At 36.5% G+C, this 14,054-nt stretch overlaps 1 protein-coding gene across 1 annotated transcript; it reads right to left on the bottom strand.

The window, feature by feature from the left end:
- Positions 1-9,215: 9,215 nt before the first annotated feature.
- Positions 9,216-13,623, bottom strand: LOC110915011 (uncharacterized vacuolar membrane protein YML018C). The gene is made up of 8 exons (XM_022159631.1): positions 13,165-13,623; positions 11,508-11,888; positions 11,206-11,423; positions 10,893-10,963; positions 10,108-10,209; positions 9,836-9,953; positions 9,624-9,759; positions 9,216-9,538 (listed from the first exon to the last, which is right to left on the bottom strand). Exons 1-8 carry the CDS (start codon positions 13,243-13,245, stop codon positions 9,476-9,478), a joined length of 1,170 nt encoding a protein of 389 aa, XP_022015323.1. The 5' UTR covers positions 13,246-13,623; the 3' UTR covers positions 9,216-9,475.
- Positions 13,624-14,054: the final 431 nt, after the last annotated feature.

The following is a 14,054-nucleotide window of genomic DNA, read 5'->3' as shown; positions in this document are numbered from 1 at the left end:
TACCCTTGTTTTTCTCAAGAAATTGTTTTCTTTATCCACTATTATTATTACCTTAATCATATTTTTAATAAAAGTGGCACACTTTTAATTGGCTAAATAAGTTATTTAATGAAGAGATAATTCTAAACAAATAAGTGAGATTTTTAAGAAAACTCTAATTTTTAAATTCACGACTGTATCAGTTACATAGACCAAATTCCACGCATCATTTATCGCATCCTTCATCCAACAACAACAACAACCATACCCAGTGAATCCCACAAATAGCAAAGCTACTCATAGGGTCTGGGGAGGGTGGGATGTAGACAGACCTTGCCTCTATCCCTAGGGATAGAGAGGCTGCTTCCAGAAGAGACCCTCAGCTCCAAAACGAACAACAAACCAACACATCAGGTCCAAGAATATAGAAAAAATAGAAAAATATACTATAGAAAAAAGAAGTCACCTATACGAAGAAAGTTGATCAGAGTGACACGGTATAATGTAAATCATGTATAATAGCATACAACATCATTCGGGCATAAACACAAGAAGTCAATCGTCGGTAAAGTCACTTAAAAGAATAAGAAAACCTACTTCCCTATAATACACCTAAGACTTTACTTCAGTATCCTCTAGAAGTCCTTAACCCTAATCCTACGCCTCCATGAAGTCCTATCTTGGACCATGTCCTCAGAAAGATGCAACTCTAGCAAATCATGCCTAATCTGCTCTTCCCATGTCAGTTTTGGTCTGCCTCTTCCTCTCTTCCCCTCCACAGTAAGAGTTTCCACTACTCTAACTGGTGCTGTCGTTTGTCTCCGTTTCACATGTCCAAACCATCTCAATCTCCCCTCTCTAATCTTATCCGATATACTAGCCACTCCTAATCTCTCCCTAAAAACCTCATTTCTTATCCGATCCAACCTCGTGTGTCCACACATCCACCTCAGCATCCTCATCTCTGCTACCTCCATCTTGCGCACTTGTGTCTTCTTGATAGCCCAACAGTCTGTTCCATACAGCATAGCTGGTCTAACTGCTACCCTATAAAATTTTCCCTTTAGTTTAGTAGGGAACCTCCTATCGCACAATACTCCACTGGCTGCCCTCCATCTACACCAGCCAGCCTGTATGCGATGGGTTACATCACTATCTATGCCACCATCCCTTTGTACAAACGACCCCAAATATTTAAATTTAGTAACCTGCGGGACCAATTGATCCTCAATGGTGATTTGGGTATCATCGTCATCGGCTACACCACTGAAATCACAGTGTAGATACTCAGTCTTAGATCGACTAATCCTTAGGCCCTTGCCCTCTAGAGCTAATCGCCACTCCTCTACCATCTCGTTCAGGCACTGTTTAGTTTCTGCAATCAACACAATATCGTCTGCAAAAAGCATGCACCACGGAACGGTCTTCTGGATCAACTTGGACAACTCATCCAAGACCACCGCAAAAAGGAAAGGGCTCAACGCAGACCCTTGATGGAGTCCTACCTCCACAGGAAAGAAGTTTGTATCCCCTACGGGTGCGCGGACACTAGTTTCCGTTCTATCGTATGTATCTTTAATTAAGTCTATATACTTCCCAGGTATCCCTCGACCCTCCAAACTATCCCAAATCAGTTGTGTCGTGGGACACTGTCATATGCCTTTTCAAGGTCGATGAACACCATATGTAAATCTTGTTTCTTCGCTCTATATTTTTCCATCAATCTCCTTAGAATATGTATCGCTTCTGTAGTTGACCTCCCTTTCATGAAATTGGTTTACTGAGCGTTTCTCTTCTAATTCTAGTTTCAATTACCCTCTCCCAGAGCTTCATAGTGTGGCTTAGCAGTTTGATTCCTCTGTAGTTCCTACAACATTGAGCGTCTCCTTTATGCTTGTATAAAGGCACCACGACACTTCTCCTCCACTGATCTGGCATTTTTCCAGTCTTGAAAATACTATTGAACAAAAGTGTTAACCATCAGACTCCTTCTTCCCCCAAACACTTCCACACCTCAATCGGTATGTTGTCCAAACCTACTGCCTTGCCTCTTCCCATCTTCCTAAGTGCCATCCTCACCTCTTTATGTGTGATCCTCCTACAGTAGCAATTATTTTGTTGTCGCCTTTGAGTCCTGGGGTTGTTGCTATGTTGTTGGTATGCCCTACCGTCGTTGAAAAGATTATGAAAGTAGGTTTGCCATCTCAACTTAATGTCATGTGCCTTGACTAAAACATTTCCATCCTCTCCTTTTATAAACACACCGTTGAAAAGATTATCGCATCCTTCATCCAATCATGTTTATTATTATTATTATTATTATTATTATTATTATTATTATTATTATTATTATTATTATTATTATTATCATTTTCATTGTATATTATGGATCAAAACTTTGATGTCTAATGCAATTACTGATTGTGGTAATGGTTTCATCTGATTTTAACACAGTGTGTTTTATCAAATTCGGTTTCATTAACTTTTTTTATAGTTCTTTAGAGTGTGTATTATCAGTTTCTGCTTTCATTAACTTTTTCTTCACAATTCTTCACAGTTGTTTTATCAACGTGTTTTCCTTCACAGTTTCTTCACAATAGTGTGTTTTTTCATCACAATTCTAACGTCTTTTTCTTTACAATTTCTTAAGAATGTGTTTTTCTTCACATTTTCTTCATAGTGTGTTTTTCTTCCCATTTTCTTCATAGTGTTTTTATTAGTTTCTAGTTCCATTAAATTTTTATTCACAGATTCTTCACAGTGTGTTTTGTAAGTATATCTTATATCAATTTTTCATTTATCTCCAATATAAAACACACTACTTGATAAAAAAATGAACTCCGATTCTCGTCCCTAGATAATAAACAAAATCGAACTCCGATTTTTATACACGAATAAAACTTTTATCTTAATATACATCCATAAATTTAGGGGATTCTTGTTTAGTGCATAGAGAGAATGTGGGAGATGTTATGCGAGAAAGAAAAAATGATGGTTGTTTCTTTTTCTAACAAGTTCAATTACCAATATGCCCTTTCATCAATCAAACCAGACATTAATTAAAACACAAATATTACAAAAATGTCACTCTTCTAACCTCAACCACTAAAACCACTCATCCAATGACCCAAAACACTTCATAAGAAAAACACACTTTGTATAGGAACCTCACCCTATGTATCTATTCTAATAATGTTTTGTGTTGTACTTGTGAACCTCCTTTATTTTGATAGTTTTAATATAGCCTCGTCTATTCCCACATCCCCCTTGGCTTTTTGGAGACCCACAAACGTTGCGCTTTGGCCAAAGCGCAACATATAGATACAAGGTCAAGGACACAGACTGACACTCGTCAGTCCTTGTCTGTCGGTTGTACCTATATGTTGCGCTTCGGCCAAAGCGCAGCATACGAGGATATGATGTTTTGTTTTGTTTTGTTTTGTTTTGGTTGTTGTTTGAGTGTATTTGGTTGTTTTTTGTTTGAAAAGTTGTAGATTATAGTTTTTTTAAATATATATTTAAAAAGTTGTTAAAGAAATAGAACTATCAATTTTTATATTATTTGGACTCCATTTATCGCTTACGTTTTTCCTTTTCAAGGAAACTTATTCTAAGACTGCGGGGTATGGGGCGGGGGTTTGAGCGTGGGTGGGCTGAAAACGCCCAAGCCACCACCCCGGGTGGGCATGGGTTTGGGCGTGGCCCCTTTTTCGTGGGTTTGAAGCCGGGCGTGGGGCGGTCTGGCCAAGCTGACATGGCGGGCTCTAATTGGACAAACCAAAGAAGCCGTTGGGCTAGCCGTTGATTTAACTATCAATGGCTCAGATCTAGCGAAGCCCACCAAACCCACGCCCCCAACCCCCGCCCCACCATACCATGTTTAAATGTGGGTCGCCTCATGTCTGCCACCCCAAGCCACGTGTCAACAAATGCCCCAACCCAAGCCCAACCCCCGCCCCACCATACCCCACAGTCTAACCTAGGCAATTCGCTAAAAAAACAAACAAATAATTTACTCGAGTTTATTATATACACACCGACAACATTGTATGAAGTTAACAACAATAACGGATTTAATTCCAGTTTTGAAGGAATAAAGATATTTAGCAAAATCTGAACTAAAACTGAAGTAATGATAGTTCTTTCCGGTTTGGTCATGGCTTAGTTTTCGGTTATGTATATTACGGTCACAATCCTTTAATATAAAGTGACTATGTTGCTACAATTAGAATCCAGGTCGTGCTTGATGTTGAGTTGAACCGTGCCTAGGTATCCCGAGCTTAGATGTTGGCTGGCGGCTGCAACAACAAAGAATTCGTTGAACCATTGTCTGACAAGTCAATTATTTATACAACATTATCAGTGTAGCATGTATATGATATACAAGTAGATAAGATGAGAAACAAAGATAAGGATGGTAAAGAGGGTGGAGAGGATGTTCGTAGGCAAGGGTGTTGGAGAGTTGTCCATAACATGCAACAAGAAGGCTAGGAGGTGTTTTCTAGCAGAGAAAAGGAATCTGAGATTTTATCGCAAGGCTTTTTGGGTCATAGGCAAGGATAATTTAGTGGTTTTGGCTTTTGAGAAGGTTATAGAGACACATAGATAGAGAGACATAGATGAGATGTTATACCATTCAGATTCATTCCATCAAATTCTGTATGAGTGCTCTTTATACTATAAAAAGTGGTTGTGAGTGAAGAAGAGATAAAATTTTACTCTTCATATGTAGATTTGACTGACACTATACACCCTTTATAATTTTTTAATATATTTTGAAAGTGTTTGTGAGTGGAGGAGAGTAAAAATGTTACTCTTCATATGTATATTTGAGAGACACTATACCCCCTATAAACTTTGTAGAATAGTAACCAGGATCTAAAAGTGTTCCAGTTAGGTCACTCAAATTTCAAAAGTGTTTCAATAAGGCCACTCAACATTCATTTTTCATTAAAATCAAGAGTTTTTCATACATTTCATAGGTAACCTGGTGATTTGGATTTTTGTTTCTTTTTTCCCTTTTATTAGATGCTAACGTCGAGTGATAACGTGGATTGTAACTCGTTTTTTTAATTTTTAGTGTAATGAAAGTGTTTTAATTTTTAGTAAATATAATTTCATATATTAAAATAATCTAACTCTGGGATATTATGCTCCATTTTTTTCTGACACGTGGAAAAAGGGACATGACATGATTTGAATGTTAAGTTATCTAATTGGGACAAAAACGATACGAGTAATATAATTAGAACACTTTTAAAACTTAATTACTATTATGTGACATTTTCCCAAATTTTTAGTATGTTTTGAAAGTGTTTGTAAGGGTGATACTATACACACCCCCCTATTTACTAATTACACCCCCCTCCCTGTAAAAACATCACATCCATCAATCCATCCATCAATCCTTTGCTTTTTGTTTTTAGTTTTTTTTGTCTTTTTGTTGTCTTTTTATTATATTTTAGTGTCTTTTTATTATTATTATTATTTACTATTAGTAATAAATTATTATTATTATTATTATTATTATTATTATTATTATTATTATTATAACCTATAAATAAGCAACTATATTTGGCTTTGATAGGTTGTACCAGTGGCGGACTCAGAAATTTTTTCATGGGGGTGCGGAATATTTTTTAAAATTTTAGGCCCCGAGGTATATTACATGGCTCTGTTTCTCATGAAGCACTTGATATAATAATAGCAGAGCGTCATTTAAAGCGTTCACATTGTCGTTGTCAAGTTCGTAAGTGTTATGGATTACCATGTGCTTGTGAAATCTCAAAGTATAAGAAAGCAGGTCAGTGTATTAAACTAAGATTCGGTCGATGTGCTTGGTAATATTTAAAAGTTGACAACTTATGTTTTAATGCAGGTCAATCTATTCCTTTAGATTCGGTCGATGGATTTTGGAGGAAACTCGAGTTACCAGTATATTGTGAGGATATTACTTGTGACGTCGAGTTGGAAAGTTTTAAACAAGCCTTCGATAATCGATCCATGCCTGGAAAGAAAAGTTTACTACAAAAGTTAAAAGCATTAACCAATCCAAGTATACCTTTTGTTGAAGAGCCTGATGTTAAAAAAAATACTCGTGGACGACCAACTACAAAATCCAAACAACAAACAATACCAAACCCTGCAATTCCTAAACCGCCCCTTCCACGAAGCTACTCTTAGAAGCCTCCAAGGCACAGTCCGTTTGGGAACTCCCAAGATCATGATTACACTCAAGAGCCTGCAAGGCATAGTTCATTTACGAACTATAAAGAGCAGGATTACACTCAAGAACCTGCAAGGCATAGTTCATTTACGAACTATCAAGAGCAGGATTACACTCAAGAGCCTGCAAGGCATAGTTCATTTACGAACTATAAAGAGCAGGATTACACTCAAGAACCTGCAAGGCATAGTTCATTTACGAACTATCAAGAGCAGGATTACACTCAAGAGCCTGCAAGGCATAGTTCATTTACGAACTATCAAGAGCAGGATTACACTCAAGAGCCTTGGAGACATAGTTCATTCGGGTATCTAGAGACTGATGATTATGTTGGTTACATCCAAGGTTGGAGAACTCGCTAGTCGCTAGTCGGCCGGTGAAGTGGGGACTAGCGACTACTTGGGATTACTCGGGATTAATCAGGATTAATCGGATCGGGTTTTTTATATGTAATTTTCAGTTTTATGTATAAATATATACATTTTTATAGGTAAATATTTTAAGTAGCTAGGTTTTAAACCTTACTCAACTCATTTATTTAAGTATACATGATTAATTGTTGGAATTCAAATGATTTGGTTGGAAACTGACCGGAATTTAGAGGTTTTGGCCGGAATATACAGGTTTTTTGCTGGAATCGTCGACTTTTGGCTGGCCTAGTCGGACCTAGTCGTGCCTAGTCGGACCTAGTCGGTTAATGAACCGATTTAAGAAAAATTACTCAGTAACTGGACGACTAGTGATTAATTGCCGACTAATCGTCGCCTAGTCGCGATTTTTACAACACTGGTTACATCAGTCCAGACGTGAACTATCAAGTGCCTGGTGAAACAACCTGCTACATTTGGGGGGAGTATAGATTAAACCTCGGTATGTAAATTATTAAATGATAATAATTTTGTAAAAAAATACTTATTTTTATATAGCTTTTGTTACAGCTATAAATATAATTTGATAAATTATAACAATAAAAACTAATAATAAATACTATATCATTACTACTACTAATAATAAATATAATAATAATAATAATAATAATAATAATAATAATAATAATAACTAATTAAATAATAAACAAATACAAACAAATACTAAATAACTAATAATTAAATAAATGAATAAAAAAAGATAACAAAAAGACAAAACATGCTAAAAACAAAAACCAAATGATTGATGGATGTGATGTTTTTGATAGGGGAGTGTAATTAGTAAATAGGGGGGGGTGGGAATAGAATGAGCCGTTTGTAAATGGAAGAGAGAGAAAAAGATAATTATAAAGATATAACAAAATTATTTAATTGAAAAAAGAGAAAAAAGTATAATTCTTTTTTGTGTAAGAGCTAGTGAAAGTGGGAGATATGTGAATTATTGGCTTTTTAAAAGAACAAGTCAATATAATGTTTAGATAACTGAAAAAGACTTTTTAAAACAACTTTTTGTATAAGGTGTAAAAGTCATATTTTGAAAAGTTAAGAAACCTTGGCTTTTTTAAACTCTTTTTAACTTTTCATAAAATATTACCTTGTTCCACCTCATAAGCTCACCTAAACATTTTTTTTAAAACAACTTATTGACTTTTCCCACATCATAAGCTCATCCAAACATTTTTTAAAAAAAATCCTTTTGGATAAGTCATAAGGGTGAACGGAGTGGATAGGTAAACACAGCGGCAAAGCGGTTTACCGAACGGTAACACCACCGCCGTCTGTGTTTACCGCTTGGCGAACATGGATGATCGGTGAACCTTTACCGACTCGGTGAGAGGGAGGGAAAGGGGAGAGAGATGGATGTGTGGTGGGGTCCATTTCTTCTCAACCAATAACATTTTTTTTCCTTTTTTTTAAATAGTTTACCTAAACCTCATTAGGTAAACCACCGCCAACGTTTTTGAGCATTAGGTAAACAATTTAGATGAATTGACGTAGTACTATCTGATTGGGTGAATGAAGAGTTTACCTATTCCAAATAGGTAACCATTCCCTTCACCCTAAGTCAATAAATTCTTTTGTCAAAAAGTCCTTTTTGAGTTAAATAAGCAATCCCAAACACCTTAGGGTATAAGGAGTGGTTAAACACTTGAAAGTGGCAAACTAAAAAATCAACCAATGAGAGTGTGCCATGTCAAAATGATAAACTGTGCTCAAAAGTGTTGGCAATGGTTAGACACTTGGTGAAGTGGTAAACTATTTAAAAAAAAAAAGGAAAAATGTGTGATTGGTTGAGATTGGAATTGACCCCACCCCACACTACCATCTCTCTCTCACACTACCCTCTCTCTCTCTCATGATTCCCGAGCGGTGTGTGGTCATTGAGCGACAATGAAACCGCAGCCGCAAAGGGGTCGGCGGCGGTGTTGCCACGCGGCAAAACCCTTTGCCACTCCGGCAGGGCCGGCCCTGAGAATTCGTGTACCCTGTTCGAGCTCGAAAAAATGTGCCCTTAGGCCTTAACGAAATTGGGTATTTGGCTCACTAAAGGACTAAACCTAATGCCAAAGGAGTTAATAACTAATCTAAACTATACGAATAGTTTTGTAAGGGGGCCTATGTTGGTTTTTGTATGGATGTACCCGATTAAAAAAATATTTTATATATACATACCAGGTTTTTTTCATAAAAAGCGTGCCCCTCGAAATATCGGGCCCTGACCGGTGGTCCTCCCCGCTCACCCCAGGACCGGCCATGCCACTCCCCTTTACCGCACCACTCCGTATACCCTTAGTGATGGTGTTTCCTATCTGTATATAGAATTCCCTAAATGTGTGTGTGTGGTGGGGCACCTCAACCGGTGTATCATTCTATTAGGTTGGTGGGGATTAGCTTAACCACGCCATCAAACGACTTGAAAAAAAAAAACATGGATTCAAACCATCACATCAAGGGGAATATTAGAATTCCCTAATATTCATAAACATTTCCATCAGTTTCGAAAAATTAATGCAAATAACGATCTTGAAAAATAAAATATAAAAAGATCCCCTAACCGTCAAACCAAACACTTACTCAAGATATGTTCCACTCTGACATACTTTGATATGCAACACAGTTTGAAACAATTTGGAAGATAAAACAAAACAAATGAAGACATCTGATATTAACATGTTTGGAAATGATCTACCAATCTTGCATGGCATATCCTAACAAATAATGAAAATAAAAAAAACATGAATCAAAATGACAAAAAAGTAAGTATATATCACAGTTTACAGTTTACAATCTTCAACATGAACATCTTCGCCCCAACAGTAGTTCATTTTCTAACAATCCTGTGCTATAAGCCGATCTTCTTGGAAACTTTATCAGGAAGATTAGCAATCACAAAACCAGCAAATACCTGTTCAAGTTTTAAAAAATATATATTCAAAATACGCTCGAAACAATGACAAAATAACAAGATCTTTAGCACCATTACACATCACCTGAACAGAACCAAGAATGTAAATGGCAGAATAATGGCGGCCATGGATCATCATATCCGCCACCATTGCAAGTGGGATAGTCAGTGACATGCCCAAGGTGGCCACCAATGGAGTCGTCCACACAACACATAACGCCCTAAACACAAATAAGCAATTCATTTAAACATCGATAACCGATATTAATCTCGATAAAAAGTTATTTTATGACATACCAAAAGTAGTCTGAAAGAACACTCCCGACAAGTCCATTGGCAATAACTACTTCATCCATTTTAGCTGAGTGAGGAATCTTGAACTTTGGTTCAATTCCTAACGCCGTTAAGGGCCAAACTGAAATCACACAACAAAAATCCCACGATGAGTTAAATTAATAAAGTCCCATAACAAGTATATATTTTGTGCTTACAATCTGTTTGTTGCAAGTGAAAGATAAATATATGAAAACCACATATGTATATTTGCACAATTACAAGTGTAGACTTACCGAGCCACCATAGAGCCACAAGAGTAAATAAACCGATATATCCAAACAATTTTTGCACATCAACACGCTCTCCTTCCTCCCCAGAAAACTTCTTAAGAAGCACTGAAATAGGGGTTAAAAAAGTTATATTATCATCCAACCATATAAATGTTGTTTGCGGGTATATATAAATTCAGTGGCGGAGCTTGACCAAAAGTTTCGAGGGGGCGTAAAGTGATGGGGCCCAATTTTTTTTTCCTATCGTTATGTTTCGGGTCGGGTTGGCTATTCGATTCAAGTCGGGTCAAATAGTAATAGTTCCAAATAAAAAAAAGTGTATATTTACCAAAATACCCATCATTTATATACAAAGTTTATAAATATGTAGGATATACAATTTAGGAAAATTAATCGGGGGGACGATCTTATATAATTTTAAATTTTTCGGACGAAAAATCAGAACTTATACACTTCTAACCGAAACATTGGGGTGGGCGGGTGCACCCCGGGCACCACTATACTTCGCCACTGTATAAATTCACATAGTTGAACAATTGTGCTCTTAGACATTACATATTGCGGACGAAATAATAATGATTGAAAATGCATATCATAGAACAACATTTACAGTTTACAATTTCCACATGCATACATTTATTAAACAGCAATTTTTTACACATAAATACCACCTAACCTTGCACTTAAAAGGATTTGAACCCGCACCACTTTTGTGGGGGTCAACCATAACAACTATGCAAAAAAAAAAAAAAAAAAAAAAAACTAAGTTGGGAAAAGATGGTACTCACCGGTAAAGAGCCCATATGACATAGCTGAGCAAAGCCCAAACAGATCGCCGACGAGAGAGTGATCACCATTTCTTTAAAAGAAACAAAAATTTCAACTATATATCAGTCAATGCCCTGAAACATTCCATAAGAACACCAAATTGATGAAAATACTAACTGGTATGATACAATGTACAAGTACATATAGGCAGAGAACAAAATCCTAACCCCAACAAGCTTGCCCATAATGGGCCTACCGCTAATACATTCCAATAGTTACCATGTGATCGAATGCGGATTCTTGAAGTAATAGTTAAAAGAACAAAGGACTTACGAAGAGGAAGCTGTAGCTACTTCATCCGTAGCCCAAGTTTTTCCCATAGTGGTCATGGCAACACCAGCCATGCTGACAAAAACCGCAACGATTTTTGTCACATTTAAAGAATCTTGGCCCAAAAACGCACCGATGAATAGAGTGAACAGCCCTGAAGTTGATGACAGCACTGTCGTACTAGCAACACTCGTACGTGCAAGTGCAGCATTTGATAAATACTGACATAATAATTACAAAAATGAGTATTTATATTTTATGCAAACAATCAACAGTAAGATGAGAAATGGCGCATAAGTAGTTACCTCGGTGACAAACCAAATAGGCGCAATATAGAATCCGTAAGTAGCAACCTCCCTTGTTGTAACGGCGGTTTCATGCTTTAATGACAAAGTATCACTTTTGGTTTTCGGGACTAACGCGTTTCCTTCTTCTTGATCAGAAATGTCATGATCACTACCTTTCCGACTAAAGGGTGACCCTTCAACTTCCATTTCAAACATTGTCGAGCCACCGATGTACTTAAGAGGGGAGTTAATTCCATTTCCAACCGAGGATTGGTTTTTTCCTTTCTTGATAAACTTATAAATCCAATCTTTAATGAACGCGATCGGAAGGTATATTACCATCAATGAAGCTCCAAGATATGTCACTGCAAATGGCTGTTTATAGTCCGTGAAAATTCCCTGTTTATCATGTACAAAAGTAGTCAAAATTTGTTTTCGAAATTTCGCAATTAAGAAGATGATAATTTTTCAACAGGTGTGACATGAATCACATGATCCCTTCATTCGTACTAAAGTGGTACAATGTGATTAGATATGACGTGTTAACATGTTAGGTAAATGTAAAAACCAGCCATTGACATTGACAAGATAGAGGAATCCCCGAAACGCAAATGAAAACCAATCCCAACATTAACTTAAAAGGGTAAATGAGTAAATTTAGCTTGGGGCCGGTAAGAAAAAGGAAATATAGCCTAATATACCATAACAATCCCACACAACAAAAAAAACAACGATGGCGCCACAAAACTGAGTTGAAACAAGTAGAGTAATCAAGTTGTTCTTGAATGATTTATATGCTCTATCTAGAACTCATGTAGCGTGCAAAACTACCTTATGACAAGTTCTACAAGTGAAACTCTTAAATAACATGTACCATTTTAACCTTATTGAACTCTTAAAGACTTAAACGGAGGCGTTGCTTGATAAAACAGAATAACGGAGATATTTGGACGTGCAATTGTGAGGATTTTTGTGACTTAAGTCGCAAAAAAATATTTTTAGGGCTTAAGTAACAGGCGATTATGATTATTTTGATCATAGGGTCAAAATATTCAGGTTTAAAGAACTCGAACAAAATGTAAATAACTACAAATCCAACAAGCAGGTCTACAGAATTGGAACAAACTTGTAAGATACGACTGTCGGTGATAATGTAAATTACTACAAATCCTTAGCTTCAATCAACGGATGATCTCATGAACTGATTGTCTTATTCAAGGTAAGATTACTCATCAAAACAAACATCCAAACAAGCCCTAACAGTCCTTAACACATTTTAAACCAAGACAATCTATGATATACCATGAAATCAACTAAAAGATGCATACACACACACACACATGTATATCAAAGCGAAACGATTAAAGCGAAATAATCATGATAGTGTGCAACAACAAGATATCAAAACTAAAGTAAAAGGTTGACTTTGTAACCCTATTCTTGAAACTGCCCAAGGATTTCTAGAAACTCATGTGATCTAACTCAAACTTCAAACCCGAACATAAAAACAGATCAACAAACATTTCAAAGGAATTAAAATGTTAGATCCACCAAAACAATAAAAAAAAATGCTCATAAGTCAAACAAACATCAACACATGTCTCCCCCAATGTTAACAATACAAATCACACACATACATACTCATCAACTAACAAAAAAATCTTAAGAGTTTGACCTGTGTAACTTCTGCAGAGACAACCCATATGACAACAACAGTCCCAATCATAAGCAACCCAGCTCTATATCTCCACCCCATCAATCACAACCAAAAACCCACAAATTTTAGTTCAAGATTTTGCAAGAACACCAAAGATCTATGCTTTTTGCAGACCCAGATCTTGAAACGGCTCAAAGATTGATTTTTCTTTTTTTCTTCCAAATTCACCGACGAAAATCAGTTGGAAAAGATGGGTCAAATGGGTTTTGTTGGGGACCTCTGATCTGAGCTTCTGTGCATTAATTCTTGGAGAAATAAGAGAAGGGGGCGATAAAGAAAAGCCAAAATTGCAAAGCTTTAATTGGGGTTGAAGGTAACGGCAGTTAAATGAAAATCAAGCCACTTTTGCATATAATTTTCTTCGCCCTTTCTTCGCTTATTGAATATTGATGAGGATGACGTGTTTTGGTTGTGTTGCGGGTAGTTGTAACCCGAAAAGGTTGGGGCTCTTCCATCTCAAGACAAAAGTTGACCATTTTGGGTAAAACTCATCATGCTTAAACTTTTTTTTTTTAAATTCTTTATTGTTTATGTTTATTCATGTTTATTTTTTGTTTTTCTTAGAAGAATTTTTTTTTTTTTACATTTGAGATAAGAGTCTACATTATTATCAAGATTTCGACTTTTAAAATAGAATAAAGGAGTTAAAAGAAATTGTGTTGAATATTCTTAAGGAAATTATAGCGTGGAAACTAGGGATGACAATCAGACCCGAATCCGATAGGTAAACTCGAAACCCGACACATTTGGGACGGGTTTGGGTCGGTTAATCGGGTTTGAGACGGGTTTGGGAATAATTTTTATTTTTTTCGCGGGTTTGGGACGGGTTTGGGATTTAGTGATATACC

This window comes from Helianthus annuus, chromosome 16, assembly GCF_002127325.2.
Source record: "Helianthus annuus cultivar XRQ/B chromosome 16, HanXRQr2.0-SUNRISE, whole genome shotgun sequence".
NCBI lineage: Eukaryota > Viridiplantae > Streptophyta > Magnoliopsida > Asterales > Asteraceae > Helianthus > Helianthus annuus.
The sequence above is the reverse complement of the archived record's forward strand: the minus strand, read 5'-3'. Positions and strand labels throughout refer to the sequence as shown.